This window comes from Salvia hispanica, chromosome 5, assembly GCF_023119035.1.
Source record: "Salvia hispanica cultivar TCC Black 2014 chromosome 5, UniMelb_Shisp_WGS_1.0, whole genome shotgun sequence".
Lineage (NCBI taxonomy): Eukaryota > Viridiplantae > Streptophyta > Magnoliopsida > Lamiales > Lamiaceae > Salvia > Salvia hispanica.
The window spans coordinates 21,126,749-21,141,322 of record NC_062969.1 but is presented as its reverse complement, the minus strand read 5'-3'; the positions used below and the strand labels follow the sequence as shown (position 1 = coordinate 21,141,322).

At 40.9% G+C, this 14,574-nt stretch overlaps 1 protein-coding gene across 1 annotated transcript; it reads right to left on the bottom strand.

The window, feature by feature from the left end:
• Window positions 1-1,744: 1,744 nt before the first annotated feature.
• Window positions 1,745-2,994, bottom strand: LOC125189614 (translation initiation factor IF-2-like). Its single transcript, XM_048086876.1, has 2 exons — window positions 2,277-2,994; window positions 1,745-2,229 (listed from the first exon to the last, which is right to left on the bottom strand). The coding sequence occupies exons 1-2, from the start codon at window positions 2,992-2,994 to the stop codon at window positions 1,745-1,747; spliced, it is 1,203 nt and encodes a 400-aa protein (XP_047942833.1).
• Window positions 2,995-14,574: the final 11,580 nt, after the last annotated feature.

Here is a 14,574-nt window from a genome sequence, read left to right as displayed (position 1 = left end):
AAAACCTTCTATAGATCCCTGTCTGGGCCCAAAAGGAACTTAATATAAATAGGAGAATAAAGGAGACAGAATAATCACAATTTTTATTCTTAAAATTTCCAAAAATTTCGCCCTTCTCATATTGAGCTGGTCGAATTTCCTTCTCCTCCGTGGAGTAGTTTTTAAAGTCTCTTTTATTTAAGTCCTAGTATTCCGATGAGATCAGGCCACACTGATGTTGGAGTACAGTTCGGGAAGTAGAGAGAAGATCCTTGGTCTAGTATTCAAAGCACCAGGTGGAGAAGTCGCTAGCCATCATCAATTCTTTGGAGAATTAATAAGGTTTTATTTCTGCTCCGTAGAAAAGCATGTTTTAGGTTTCAATTACACTTAAAGCATGATTAATTCAAGTTATGAGCATGATACAAGTAAGGATTACGCGAATAGAATTTGTCTAAACAATATGCTAAATAGATCCGATTATTATGTGATTTATATTGATGCATGCTTCCGCTGCCAGTTCCTTTAGTTCGTTCTGCCCCAACTTATCCCTCTTGGTCTTGTTGTGCCCTCCCAATAGGGACTTCTCCCATTGGGTAGAGTCGACCATGTACATTGGAGATAGGTCGTCTGCTTCGGTCACAATGATGTTGTTGCGCACGAAGGCTCTTGGTATGTAGCAGAGGGACAAGTTCCTTGTTGGGTGAGTAGCTATCAGGTTGCATTGGTAGGCTGTCAAGAATCCCAAGTGCAGCCTCCTCTCGTGGCTGGCGCACCACACCATGTTCAACTCGGTCATAGATGTCCTGGAGGCCGAATTAGTCTGGCCCGGTAAGTTGTAGCCCAAGTAAAGTTGTACCAGTCAGAGTATGGGGTTGCTGAAGTGGGTTGATCTGGATATGGTGGAGGCGAACTGGCCAGCAGCGGGACGGGTCATCTCTTCCCAAGCTTCCTGGGGTGTCCACGTGCCTCCTTGGTATTCCCCTCTCTCGGCTTCTATATTCCGGTCCTATAGCCTCCTACAGGCTACACATCCCCAATCTCACAGTCCACTCGATCAGACTCATACACAACCCCCTGCCAAACATTCTGAAGGAAATTGACACCTCGTCTAGGTCCGTTGTGACTTGGAACCTAAACGTAGTGAAAAAATCCTTGGCTAGCCTCACCGATATCTCTGGGTCTCTATTTACTAACAACCATTCAAAACCCAATGCTCCCATACTGGCCAGGAAAGAGTCACGCACAGACAACTCAGTCAGACAGGGTATGTGGAGTACCTTGCCGCATTTCACTTGCTTGCTGCTATCCTCCTTATCGTCAAAGGAATCTTAAAGCTTCTTAGAATTGTAGTGCTTCATGTCCTCCATTATCTATTCAGTGAGCTCTACCCGCCACCGTCAGTACACAACCCTCTCCATCGGAGGGTGGACTAGCTCACGGTGGTTGTCGGGGAGCTGCTGCTCATGGTACTCCTCACCGTCTAGAGAGATGTCACTCTCCGACTCTGACTCTTCGATGGACGTGTGGTCACTGTCACTGAACCCCTGAGGAGCTTCTCTCTTCTGGCTCTCGGATCACGATGCTGGTGTCGGCTGTGCGTTGTTTCTTAACGACCTGTTTCTTCTTGGCAAGGTTCTTCCCTCTCCACTTCCTTTCCTAGAGGTATTTGTCTTCCTCTTCGTCTTCCTAAGATTTCTCGACAGCTGGTGTTGAAGGTTCCGCCTGGGCAGTAGGCTCGGCCACCAGGCAAGCATGGGTGTCATCATCTATCGTCTCCTCTTGACCTACTGACTTCAAGGTCCAGACCCTCAGCCACTTTGTCAGCTTCTTCCTCTTGGTCAACTAGCGTTGGTGGAACCATCCCTGTTGCCATTGGGGCTTCCTCCTGGCTAGTTGTCGAGGGCTCCTCCCCAGGTTTTGTAGGAGTAGTCCTCTCATCTTCACTAGAGATCTCCACTGCATCTGCTGCTATGTTTGCTCCTGCCTTGCTGGACGTCCACTTTCCTAAACATCTCTGTGACACTCGCTTGGGTTTCTGCCTTTTTGCCTTGGGATCGTTTTTCAACACCAATTTCCTCTTAACTTGCTTTGGTTTTGACACTGTTGGGGCTATAGTTTCCGGCTCCTCAGGCTGTACCTCGGCCTCTTTTTCTGCTCCCTTTTCACCCTCTTTCGCTTCAAACTGGGGTGTTTCTGATTTCTGCCTCTCCTCTTCAGGTTGTTTATCTCTTCCACCTCTTCTACTTGCTGGTGGGCAACACTTTCCGATTCGTTTGCTACTCCAGAATGTTCACCTTCCCCTACTGCCTGAGATGCGAGGTCCATACCCTCAGCCATCTCGTTCGCGCTCGTTTCCCCCCTATGTACCCTGTTCAAAATCGACTGAAATTCATCATCAGTCATCAGCCCTTGTTTCTTGGCCGTCTCGTTTAGATCTATTTCTCCCTTCCCCTCCTCTTGGGGTGTTGTCTTCGTGACCGGTGTCTCCTCTGACTTGTCGCCCCCCTTTTCACTCCCCTCTGCTTCTCCTTCCCTTCCTTCTGCTTCGCCTTCCCTTCCCTCTGCTTCGCCCTCTTCTATCTCTCCTATGTAAGGATCTTGGTAGGAGGAAAGGGGAATTGCGTCGATGGGTTTAATTTGGGGGTGTACTGGGGAAGTGGTTTCTGATTTCGATGGTGTGGTTGCCGTTGGAGAGGATTTTTTGGAAGTGGGGACCGAGGAAGTTGGGACGGTGGTAGGTGGGTTAACGGTGGTCAGAATTTCTGGTGCAGGGGTTTGTATCGCCGGCATTCCTCCGATTTGGCCAAATCCCGCCAAAGTTGTTGTCCAGTCCCTATTCGGATCTTGCTGCCTCAGATAGGCCGCCAGAGCGTCTAGCGGGACCATCGCCGGAATTTGTGGTGGTGGCGCTGGTCGAGACTGCTGCGGGTTCGGCGGCCGCACCTCCATTGTTGTCGGGTCCTCCGACTGCTTCTCGCCGGTGGCAGAGGGTTGCTTGTGGGTCATCTTCATTTTTCCCATGAGTTGAGTAAGGTGGTTCTCAGTTTCTGGTGGTGGTTTACGGCGGTTATCGGGGTGGTTGTTTTCTGGGTGAGAGAATTGCAGGAAAGGGTTTTTTAGGTGAAGGGGAATAGACGGTGGGGGGTTTTTATAGAGGGGTAGCAGTTGAGGGTTTTGACCGGTTATAGACGGTTCAGTCGCGACTGTTCGGAGAGTGGGGGGAAAGAGGCGGTTGAGAGATTCTCGCAGCTGATTGGACGTCTCCTGTAACGTCTCTGCTCCACGCGCCCTCCCAGTCACTTTCCTTGCCCTGCAAAGCTGCACCACATGCCAAAACTCAAACCTCCACTTAATATCTCCCTCTCAATTAACTAAAAATTGTTTTCTTTGAGTATTGCAGAAAGAGGATTAAAAGAAATCTTGACGGATTTTATTGCACTGCAAACAGAAAAATTTACTATTTGTCATAATCTTATGTAAGGAAATTGAGTAGATTAACCATAATACTTTTCAAAATCTTACAACAGCAAAATTAATAAATTGTACCCTTCAAAGGAGGTTAATACGCATTAAAATTTTGACAATTTTACTGGTCACAACACGGACGAATAGTCCAGAGACCACAAGACATGGCATGACCGCCTTCAAAGGAGGTTAACACGACCATCAGATTTAGCATTACAAAATTTTAATTCTACAACACACTCCCATGACAATGTTTATGTGCTGATAACAAAATCAAGCTATCTCATAAATTCTGATGACAATAATATTGGGAACCACTTTCTAGTTCATTCTATTTATTGTGTGAGAAGTCCGCTCTTATGAACTTACTATTTCGTAGGATTATTGTCCCCACAAAGTGGGTGGGCGATAATATTAGAAACTAGCTTCACAAAATTTTTCCAGTCGAACCGATGGAGATCATATATAAACTTTAAGTTCATAATTATTGCTTAGATATTTGGGTTATGGTTTTTCATTAATTATCCTTTAGCCTTAAGGCAGATTAAGACAAATTAAATTCTTTTGGTATTTAATTGACTGGATAATTAAATCTTCTATTGTCTTTAGTATCTTAGTTTAGAAATTAATTAATATAGAATTTAATTCTTATTCATGTCATACTATAAGATATATCTAAAATAAATTACATTATTTAAATCTTAAATTAGACATGAAAAATTAAATTCATATAATATCCATGTTCAAGATTAGGAAGAAAATAATTATATTATTTAATGTAATCTTACATATCTATCATAATTAGGATTCTAGACGTGTATAATATTTAGGAAACTATTAAATTATTCTTATCTATATCATCTAGGATATAAGATATTCCATAGATATAGAAAATAATCAAAATATTCCTAAAATCTAGGGAAATCTTCCCAAAATATTTTATTTCATTAAATAATATTATTTTTAATGATATCTTTTAATTTATGAACTAAATAATCATTAAAATAATCTTTCATCGATATCTCGTTGTTCGAGGTTTGGACGAATCAACACGACGAAGATACGCCGGCGATTTGCTCGCCGGAACAGCCAGGTTTCCGTCCGACGATCGCCGACCAGCCCGCGCGCGAGGTGCGGTCACTTCATCCTGTCCCTCCGTTGTCGTCGTGCTATGCAGCAGCTCCGGCGACCTCGGTGCCGCAACGAACCCGCCTCAACCAGCAGCAACCGCACGCAGCGGCGCTGCACCGGTCATGCGTCGCGCGGTTCCGATCAACTAGGGTTAGGGTTTTAGGGTTAGGGTTTCGCAATTTCCAGTGGCTTCGCCAGCCAATCGCCAGCCAATCGCGACGTCGATCATGACGGCGACGTGGACGAGCCCTCTGCTGGTGTTCACGTCGCCGCGCATTCGTCTCCGTGCTCCCACTGATCCACCGCGATTCATGAGGCACTCCGGGATCGACGGTCTCGCCGGCGGCGTGCACGAGCCCATGCTCGTCAGCATGTCGCCGGTTGATCGCCTCCCTTGCTCCTACTAAGATCGACGCCCTACTCCGATCGCATGTTGTGCGATTCGTCCCGTCGCAAGCGGCGACGAATCGCACGCCTCGTACGATCGAAAATTCAAGTTCTATTGATTTGAATGTTCTTGAGATCATCATGCATAAATATAAACAATAAAATACAAGAACATGCTTCGTAATCAAATAACACATGCATACATGAATTTCGCGAAATTTAAATCCAAATAATCAGAGCCAAAGACTGGCTCTGATACCAATTGAAGGAACTGGCATCAATTTAGCGGAAGCTTGCATCAATATAAATCACATAATAATCGGATCTATTTAGCAGATTATTTAGACAAATTCTATTAGCGTAATTCTTACTTGTATCATGCTCATAACTTGAATTAATCATGCTTTAAGTGAAATTGAAACCTAAAACATGCTTTTCTATGGAGCAGAAATAATACCTTATTAATTCTCCAAAGAATTGATGATGGCTAGCGACTTCTCCACGTGATGCTTTGAATACTAGACCACGGATCTTCTCTCTGCTTCCCGAACTGTACTCCAATATCAGTGTGGGCTGATCCCACCGGAATACTAGGATGTAAATAAAAGAGACAAAAAAACTAATCCACGGAGGAGAAGGAAATTCGACTAGCTCAATATGAGAAGGGAGAAATTTTCGGAAATTTTAAGAATAAAAATTGTGATTATATAGTCTCCTTTATTCTCCTATTTATATTAAGTTCCTTTTGGGCCCAGACAAGGATCTATGGAAGGTTTTGGATATGGGCTCATCCAATTTACTTTTTACTAATTAAATTGAACCCACAATTTAATATAAGCTTAATTGGAATATTACGAGCAGCCACTATAGAAGTAATATTGAACTCTCCCCATTCAAATCCGAAATTATAAGTAATCCGGGTTTCCATTTTATCTTTCTTCTCCCCCGCTTAAGATTAAAATATCCATTAATTAATTAATGTCTGCTATGGACTTAATTAATTAATATCTTATTAATTCCAAGAGTGGACTTCGCATGAAACACTTATTTATTATTCATAGAGTAATAAAACTTAACTAGCTAGGTTCCGAATAATAAAGCCTTGTTTCGCGCTCCTCTTGAGGACATTATCAAACGAGACTCACCTTGCGCATGATTCAGTATAATAGCAATCCTAGAACCGCTAGATATTAATCACCACTACCCAATATATCAGGTTTATTGGGTTACGAAAAACCTCGCACCATTTGATAAGTCAAAGTAATGCATAATCAATACCGTATGCTGAATGCTAACCTATATTGATTAAGAAACAAATATTTATCAAGACCTTGCCTTTCAGTAGATAGCCCAAGGACAAGTCTTGCTGTTAGATCCGTTCAGTGCTATACCACACCAATGTCATCTTATTTCAGTAAGGCTTAGAAATATGCGGACTGACATTGCAACCTTTCACGATGGATAGTCTAATTCCATCTAGGTTGTGAAATTCTTCTTTTTCTTTGTTTAGGACTGACCGTGTTACCTTAAAGTGGACGCCGCCCACAACCGGTCTACTAAAACAAAGACTTAGACTTTGTTAAGTTAACTTATACATTTAAACATGCAATTAACATCCATTAAATATATAACATAACAACATTATGACAAAAATAATCTGTTTTATTCCTTGAAAAATAAAATAAAAGTTTTACAGTATTCAATCCCTCGAAACGTGATTTCTAGTATACAAACTCTAACACGAACAAGCGCAAGGACAGAGGAAAGCCAATCTGGAGAGGGCAGTAGCTGAGCTAGCAGAGGAGAACAGGAAATCGAGGGAAGAGATGGCGAGACTGGCAAGCTTGATGGAAAGTGTGCTCAAGGAGCTAGCAAGAGGAAAGGAGAGTGCCGGAGCTGGACCGAGTGGCCACGGAGGCTAGGATGATGAAACCCACTGAACCAGAGAAGGAGGAAAACAATGGACCGGAAGAATCAGAAGGAAATCAGACAGGACCTGCTGAGGAGGAACTCGAGGAATCACTTGCACAGAGCCCTGCCCCAAGGAGAAGCAGGAAGAACGTTCGACAAGGCACCCCGTCGACCAGTTAGTTTTCTTTTTAATTTTTAGTTTTTCTTTTATTTCTGTTTTTTTTGTTGTGTAGGTAGGATTATATGTGTAGTTTATGTATGCAAACCCCATTCACAACACTTAGCCTATTCAATAGTCTAAGTGTAAGAAGTAAAGGGTTTGCTACTTTGGCGCATGTGTTTATGTTTATATGTTTTTGTCATATGCATGCTAACTCACACTTAACCTACTGCGTAGTCTAAGTGTGAGGATTTTATATGTTTATGTGTCATGTTTTGTCATATTGTATTATGTTTGTTGAGTTTAAGTATGTATCTAAATCTCTCCCACTTAGCCTATTGCATAGTCTAAGTGTGAGAAGTTTTTAGATATAGTATGTGTTTTATTATAAATATATGTCTGTCATACTAGCCATTCCCATTTTTCACTTCACAGTCCGTATCTGGGGGGAACAAATGGCCAATATGACATGTATATATGTGTTATTCGAGTCAGATGCATGTTAGTGTCTTTAGGATTTGTTTAGGTCTAGGATTTATGTTTTTTTTATGAATGGACTTAAAACTCAACTGCCTCAAACTGACCGGTGAGGGGAATTAAGGGAGATAAGGCATGCTGGAAAATAGAAACCACTCCCCCAGTAGCTCCTAGTCAGTATAGATGATGCAAGTATGAAGGAAAAAACTCATTCTTTAAGTCGGACATGAAAGCCCTCTTAAATGGTGAGTTAGAAGCCTAAAGTGTAACCACTTTCCACTAAAAAACATAAGAAAAGAAGAGTGGCTGCCACATGATGTCTACGGCAAGGTGACCGCGTGTAGCAACCCCTGAAGGTAGTAGGAAACCCTCATCCTCCCCCCCCCCACCCTACCAAAAAAACAAAAAAAATACCTACCCTTTAGAACCCCATTTTCTAACCTGATCTACACCCCGAAATAACCCACCAGCCTCTAGGACTGTGTGTGCAAGGCAAGAAGGCAACTGGCCAGGAGGACATACAAGAAAAACCAGCTGAAGAAGAGAAAGTCAAGGAGAAAGGAGAAAATCGACCCGAAAAAATTCCAGGACCAAACAAAATAATAAGAAGGAATAAGGGTGGCAAAGCCACTGGAAAAGATCGAAGAAAATGGTCGAAAAGATGGAAAAAGGGTGGCGAAGCCACAAGGAAGCCACTGACCAGTTGGAGGCCAATATCAGAAATTGTCCAGCCGAAGAGAAACACTAGCCAGAAGCCTAAACGCACACGGTTCCCCCACATTAAATAAAGTAGTTATCTTTTGAACCTTAGAGCCTTAGGATCTCCACCCCAAACACTACAAACCAATAGCCCCGTTACAAGCCTTGAAGACCTTCAGGAGCTGCGCGTGAGATCTAAGTCCAAAGCATTTGTGGTTTAGCACTAAGAGAAAAACAGTCCTAACATCCCCTGTGAGGAATGAGTGACTGAGTGAATCCAGTATTTGGCCTAGAGTTGGGTTATCTTGACAAGCAGATGTACTGCCTAGGGTGAAAAAGGGGGGCGGCGGAAGTTCAAGTCTATCCATGGTCGGATTGCACCTGATCCCAAGGGGAGGGATGGTTGAAAATATAGTCTGTTCTATGTGTTTTGTTTTTTTTCCTTTGCGTCAAAGTCTAGAGTCTTTTTTCTAGTTTAGGTAGAGTCGGCCGGGGGAAGTAACCAGGCTCGAATTCGACTTTTTTTTTTTTTTTTTTGTCTTCACGCTTGAGGACAAGCATGTGGTAAGTGTGAAAAAGTTGATAAGTCGTGTTCTAAGCCTTGGTTACTGGTCAGTATGTCGTGATTTGCATGTATTATCCGCAAAATAGTTGCTTAAGTGTGCAGGATAAAAAGGTCCGACTCAGTAGGAGACGGTTCGGACGACGCATGTGAAAAGAGCGCTAGAAGGGTGCAATACTAACCAGGACGCATGCCAGAGAAAAGGCTTGAGATGGAGAAGAAGGATAGCTGGGATGATCAACCATAAACAAGGGCAGAAAAGTCAATTCGCGAAGGAAGTCTACCCTAAAAGCAAGGGCAAGCCTCCCTATAAAAGAAGCCACTTAGAGAGAAAGAAAGAGTTCCGAGTTCGAAAGTCCAACCACTACACTTAGTTAGAATTATCTCTCGAAGATGAGTTCCTTCAGCATTATCCACGTTCTTCTCGTTCCTCGCCACAGCCATGGTCACCTAAAGTCCAGACGTCCACCGGAGAGTCATCATCCACCGTTCTAGCCAGTTTGTCTCATAGCAGTAGCAGTTTCATCGTCCGGAGTGACATAAACAATCTTTAATCGCTTTCCTAGTTTAACTTTTACTAGCTTTCTTCGTTGGATCTGTTGCAAACTTTAATCTTGTTGCCTTTTGAAGTATTTCGTTAAGATCCAAACGTTTTAATTATGAAGTTTGTTTTTCGCATCTCTCTTTGGTTTGAATCTGCTTCATTCTGCCTAGGAAAGTTAGATCTAGTTATCGCTTTTATTTTCTAAGTGTTTACGCATGTTTTCGTTTGAGTAGGCTAAATCTGGAGTCGTTGATCGGAATTTCAAGTTCATGTTTCAGTTTAAGATTTCGTGCATGAGTTTCTCGTTTCACGTTGTCATCTCCACCTTGCATGTTAGCCAGTAGGAGTAATCTGCAGTTTAGCCGTTAATCTTTAAGTTTGAGCTTTTTAATCGATGATCTTGTGTTTGAAATTGAGAATCCGTGTTCATCTATGGAGTTTGAGTTCATGTAATTTCTGTTGATACTTGTTAGGAAGAAAACATCACAATTCACATTTACTTTGACCACTTTTTCTTTTTAGTTACTTTTTACTTTTGTACCTTATTTTAAGTTTGTACCCTCCGTACTTGTCAGAGTTGCCACCCAGCCACCAAATATACCCTGCTCCTCTAAATTTCCTCATTTAGTAACTGTCTACTTTCCACATGCCTCTGAGATACTTTGTGTTGGGGTTTGGAGCCCCTTGCACAGCGGAAGACTTGTGCAAAACAAATAAATCAGACGTAGGATCTATTTGACCGATTATGCGATTAATCAATTCACATGTTAAACAGATAATTGCATGCTACAACGCAAATAATTCATGCTCAAAGAAAGTAAATCCTAAAACATGAATTCTATGGTTTAGGGTTACCGATTTTGATTCTCCAAAGAATCGTCGATTGCTCGCGCCTTCTCCACGTGATGATCTTCAATACAAAACCACAGATCTTCTCTCTGGTTCCCGAACTGTATCTCGATATCAGGGTGGGCTGATCTTATCAAAATACTAGGACTCGAATAAAGAAGACAGAAGAAATCCTTCTCCAATTAGGAAAGAAATTCGAACTCCTCTAGGTAGAGGGGGACGAAAATTATGAGTAATAATAATGAATGATTTCTATCTCCTTTATTCTCCTATTTATATTAAGTTCCTTTTGGGCCCAGACGGGGATCTATGGAAGGTTTTGGATATGGGCTCCCCCAATTAGCTTTTTACTAATTAAATTGAACCCACAATTTAGTACAAGCTTATATTGGAATATTACGAGCAGCCACTACAGAAGTAATATTGAACTCTCCCCATCCAAATCCGAAATTACAAGTAATCCGGGCTTCCACTTTGTTTATTATTTATTTCTCGCGCTTAAGATATAAATGTCCATTAATTAATTAATGTCTGCAATGGACTTAATTAATTAACATCTTATTAATTCCAAGAGTGGACTTAGCAAGAATCATTTATTTATTATTCATAGAGTAATAAAACTCCAACTGGCCAGTTTCCGAATAATAAAACCTTGTTCAAGCTCCTCTTGAGGAAATTATCAAACGAGACTCACCTCGCGCACGTTTCAACATAATAGCAATCCTAGCACCGCTAGATATTAATCACCACTACCCAATATATCAGGATTATTGGATTGCGAAAAACCCGCACCATTTGATAAGTCAAAGTAGTGCATAATCAATACCGTATGCTCAATGCTTACATATGTAGATTAAGAAATAGTATTTTATCGAGACCTAGTCTTTCAATAGATAGCATAAAGACACATCTTGCTGTTAGATCCGTTCAGTGCTATACCACACCAATGTCATCTTATTTCAGTAAGGCTTAGAAATATGCGGACTGACATTGCAACCTTTCACGATAGGTAGTCTAAGCCTATCTAGGTTGTGAAATTCTTCTTTTTCTTTTGCAAAGCATTGCATAGATCTGACCGTGTTACCTTAAAGTGGACGCCGCCCACAATTGGTCTACTAAGCAAAAGACTTAGACTTTGTTTGCTTCACATTTAAATGTTTATAAAACATCTTATAAATGCACAAACAAACACAATGTAATAATAATAGTGATTCTATTCGTGCGAGACTGCTCGAATAATACTGAATTGGGTTAAAAGTGGATTGTAGAGTTTTACGTATACAAGCAAGATTCTATTCGCGCGAAACTTGCTCGAAACATGCTTTTCAGTATACCAAACCTAACACCTTGTCCCCTACTTTCACGTACAAAACCACATGTCAGTCATTTTCACACCCACTAGTCAGTAGAGTACCGTCTTTAATTTCCGTCTAGGTAGAATCTCAACCCAAGCGTGGTAGCTAACGACTCAGCTAGGTTGGGATTTTATTCTGATCAGTTGGACGCACCTCTAATTTAACACAACACCGGAAACCTGCGCATTCAATCACATAACATATATACCATATCTGAAACGTATGTGAACCGGGAATGTGGTCACATTCCACGACGGTCACTAGACCGGCCAACTTAAAAGCTAGCTCACGATCCCCATATGTGTACACTAGCCCGAGTAGGGTTTGCGGCCCTACTGGGACCCGAATTCGATTAAGCATAATAGGTATAGCCAAGCAGATAGGTAATCCATAAAACATAAAAGGCATGACAAAACGTAAATAGCATAATATTCACATAATTATGCTAAAAGGAAAGTTCACATTTTGACTCGATTTAATTTAACACGAGAAATACCCGCAAGTGTACGAGGCTAGTGTAGCATAAAACAAGAGTATCATATCCCACAGAGACAAGATTGTATCAACTCAAGTACCACGAACAAATTTCGACTACTATCTAGACAATCCAAAGAGAAATGGTTTTGTTCTAACACTACTATAAGCATATAACAAAGAAAAAATGAATTAAAAGTAACAAGAGGAAATAAACACAAGTGAAAAGATACCACAAAGAGAAGAGTAGAGTTTTGGATCCAACTACAATGGAATTGTCGTGCGATTGATTCAACAACTTCGATTACCCATTTTATGTCTCTAGGGTTACTAGGAAAGTCGCTAGTCTGGGTTGAGCCCCATCGCGAGTGTACTCACCCCGTTGATTAAGCCTTAATATTGAAGTCTCCTTCTAATATGTTTAGATTAACTCCATGGAACAAAAGACCCAAGCCCTCACTAAGGTTCCCCTCTCTTGAGTGTAGATTATTAAAGTGATGCTCACTCTTTTATCAAACCTAGATAGGTATCTCTCAATTACAACTATAAAGGTAAACAAACCCAATTGGTAACTATGCAATTGAATTGAAAAAGCACAAGAATGAACAAAGGAACCACAAGAGCTAAGTAATCAAAAGATGTCCTTGAATTAATCACAAACATCCATTGTAGTCTTCTCATGTTCTTCATGAAAACCAAAACAATGGATTCAATCAAATACATAAAAGAAAGCAAATAGATACTCATGTGGAACGATTCTATGGATTGAAAACTTCGATCTCTCGATTTGTAGTCTTCAATCTTCAAATCTCTCTTCAAAGTGTTCTTGGGAAAGTGTAGAGTGTGTGGTAGGCGGTAGAGTCTAGAATGTGTGAACCCTAGGCGTTCTTCCTTTTAATCCCCCACCAAAAATCGTGTTTTTGGCATAAAAATATGCCAAAATAGCGTACCCGGCCGGGTGGAATCATAAAGAATAAAATTCACCCCGCCGGGTGGTCATTTTCGACCAATTTCTGACTCTTTTCGCGCAGAAACACCGTACCCGGCTGGGTGGTTAATTCACCCGGCCGCGTGAAATTTTCTGGAACGCGCAGTGTTCTTAAAATGGCCATAACTTCTTCTACCGAACTCCGATTGAGGCGTGTGAGATACCCACGTGAAACTATTTCGAAGATGAAGAGATTGATATGCATTAGGGGCTGATTGGACTTCAAAATCTCCAGTTAATATTGTCTCAAACCAAGGCTGTTGCACATCTACATATTTTGTACCTTTTTCGACACATTCTTAACAAAATGGTCAACATACCAATATAATAGAGAAGTGGATATAAACATGTCCAATAATAGACAAAATATGATCAAATTCATACCTAACCACCCTCTAAAACCATATAAAATCCAAGTATGTCACATTTTGAAAGAAATGCTCACCTCAAACTGAGGTCTCTTTCAGAAATTTCCTTGACTTAGTCTTAAACGCCATGCGAAGACGTCCATTTAGGAACATAAAATTAATACTTAATTAGGCTTAAGAAGCCAAATAATTTGTCGTGAATGCATCCTAAATGCATGATCATTTTTAGGCCTGTCAAATCGGGTACCCGCGGATACCCGATCCGAAATTTTCGGGTACCCGATCCCGAAATTCCAAAAATCGAATACCCGATACCCGACCCGAATTTTATTTCGGGTATCCAGTCCAGAAAAATCGGGTATCCATTCCCGATTATGATTTTGATTTTGATTTTTTTGTTTTTATAAATATTATACTCCATATACTGTCAAATTTCTATTTATTAAAAATATAGTACTACCAAAGTATTATATACTGTCAAATCTCCATGTTCTGCCAAATATTGAAAAACTAGTACTACTACTTTGCGGGCCAACTCTACTATCAAATATGAGTGCTCGGCTGCTTTTCAAACATTGGAATTCTATTTAGGCAAAACAATTCAGTAAATAAATAATGATACCTGAAGGTTGTAGGTAGTATGAGGTAGTGAACTATATTCCAAGAGGAGAGGGGTGGAGACGCAGCGAGAGAGCAGAGAGGGGTGGAGGCGCTGTGAATTTTAGGATGTACCCTAAACCAGTTTATCTTATACGCTAAACTTATTAATTCAAATGTAATTAAGAAATTAAGTTATATTTAAATATAATTTATTAATTTTAAAAAATAAATCGGCTATATCGGGTATACCCGATCGGGTATCGGGCCGATCATCCAAAATTCTTACTACCCGATCCCGATCCGATATCCGAAAAATCGAGTTTTGGGTATCCAATTATCCGACTTTTTCGGGTTCGGATATCGGGTATCCAATACCCGATATCCATTTTGACAGCCCTAATCATTTTATTCCCTTTTTCCTAAATTATAAGAAGTCATTGAGCATTAATTAAATTGAGGAATTTAATTTATGGAGGAGGTTTAAAGAATAATTCGTCTAACTTCAAATTATTACCTTCCATGTATTATTATCATCTCAAGATTTAATTAGTGAACCAATTATTTGAGCGACTTAGGAGAGCCCGTGATTTAAATAAGTGCAGCAGGTCCAACTTAAAGTCCA